Source organism: Colobus angolensis, unplaced genomic scaffold (genome assembly GCF_000951035.1).
Source record: "Colobus angolensis palliatus isolate OR3802 unplaced genomic scaffold, Cang.pa_1.0 Scaffold66, whole genome shotgun sequence".
In the NCBI taxonomy this organism is placed as follows: domain Eukaryota; kingdom Metazoa; phylum Chordata; class Mammalia; order Primates; family Cercopithecidae; genus Colobus; species Colobus angolensis.
In genome coordinates, this window is record NW_012120265.1 from 1,626,410 (window position 1) to 1,628,235 (window position 1,826).

Consider the following 1,826-nt stretch of genomic DNA (forward strand, 5'->3'; position numbering starts at 1 on the left):
GCCATGGCTCAGTTTTCAATGAGAGGAAAGGCTCAGTCAGGAAGTAACAAAGTGGGTATCTGGGCCCAGGGTTTTCTGACTATGAAGTCTGGGGTTAGCAGTCTCCCAGTCTCCACCCTTTTCCTCTCCCAGCTCTTGGATAAGGAAAGACACACTAAATTGGAAACCCTAAGGTTTGAAACACCCCTGTTGGGTGGTCTCATCATTTTACGGGTGAAACTATGAGGCTCAGAGAGATGCAGTGAGCAGCCAAAAGTCACACAGCCTCTGAGCATCAAGGCCAGGGTGAGAACCCCTTTGCGTATCATGTGCAGTACCTGGCACTTCAGAAAAATGTCCTGGACCAGAATCCTGGCTCCTCTGACCATTGACTGCTTCCTCTGGGAAATGGGGGTGACAAAACACGCTCAGGGAGGACTTGTGGGTAAATATTGAGTGGTGGTCTCCACTTCCCAAATTGAACTTGCCCCTGGCTCTAGTCCATGCGCCCAGGGACTCTCTGCCATTGCCTTCCCACCTCCACTCTGCCTGGCCCCACCCCCATTGCAACCTCTCAATGACCCCATTCACACAGAGGGGGTTTGTAATTCCTTCCGGGCAGTGATGACTCCTCCCTGGCCAGGGAAGCCAAGGAACTTTCTCAATATCACACCCCAAGTTAGTGTAGAAACAGGGTACCCCAGCTGGAGTTCCCCAAGCCCTCCTCAACCCCAGCTCCATTACCACCCTCCTGGACACATGGAGGGGGAGACACAGATACAGGGAAAGCTGTGAGAGGGGAAAAAGGAAGATGGAAAAGCAAATGGAAAGGGGCTAGGCACAGTGGCTCACACCTGTAATCCCAGCACTTTGGGAAGCTGAGATGGGTGGATCACATGAGGTAAAAAATTTGAGACCAGCCTGGGTGACAAAGTGAGACTCTGTCTCAAAAAAAAAAAAAAGAAAGAAAAAAGAAAAAGAAAAATGGACATTAAATTTAGGGAGGGGGTGGCTTGCCTTCTTCCCTGGGAGAGCAAATGAAGATGGAAGGTAAGGTGTGAGTGTGGGCAGAGCCTTGGGGGTTGGTGAGGTCCCCACGTGCATCTCCCTGAGGTTCCTGGCCCGCCCCTCTGTTGGAGACCCCGGCCACCCACTACCTTCTGAGTGACCCATTTCCAAGCAGAGAAGGAAGATAGGAAGACCAAAAGGCAGGTGATACAGGAGAGGAGGTGAGGTTATACAGGGGGAGTGGGGGGAGGGGGTCACAGCGCCCAGCTGGAGACAGGCAGATTGTTGGTCTAAATGTCCACTCCTCCAGACTGAACCCCCCAACCCCAACGACGGTGCCCACTCCCCAGAGACGGTAGGGCTCCCAAGACAGGCACTAATGAACAGGGCACAGGAAAGCTTGAAAGGGGTCTCGCCAAGCCCTCTGGCCCCCATGTGCTGGTCACAGGCTCCCTGCTTCCCTGTGTGGTAGTGGGGAGGGGCCTTGGGATCACCAAGGTGCCCACCTTCCCATGGGCCTCCCAGAACATCAATCAGGCTGAGTACTTACTGTGCTGCTCACCCCAGCCAAAATAATTCCAGTTGCCTACAAAGAGAAAGGGCAGAAATAATAAAAGGGAGCAGACAAAGGGGTGGGTGTAGGAAGCGGGCTCCCCTGCGGTCCTCCTCACTCTCTGCATCTGCTCCCCCCACCCCAAGAGCCCCTCTTGTCCTGAGTACCTTTCCTAAGTATCACTTTCATTGCTGACACTTGCTATGTCTCTGCTCTCCACCTTGGGAGGAAGGTGGGATATCCCCGTTTGTTTAGTTTTTTTCTTTTCTTTAATTTTTTTTTTTTT

At 52.6% G+C, this 1,826-nt stretch overlaps 1 protein-coding gene across 1 annotated transcript in view; it reads right to left on the reverse strand.

The window, feature by feature from the left end:
• UNC13A (unc-13 homolog A (C. elegans)) overlaps window positions 1-1,826 on the reverse strand; it is a 91,637-nt gene that overhangs the window by 64,523 nt on the left and 25,288 nt on the right. Inside the window, exons 10-11 of the mRNA XM_011925908.1 lie at window positions 1,538-1,573; window positions 724-730 (exon numbers count right to left, since the gene is read on the reverse strand). Coding sequence (XP_011781298.1) covers window positions 724-730; window positions 1,538-1,573 — 43 coding nt within the window. The remainder of the gene's footprint in view (window positions 1-723; window positions 731-1,537; window positions 1,574-1,826) is intronic.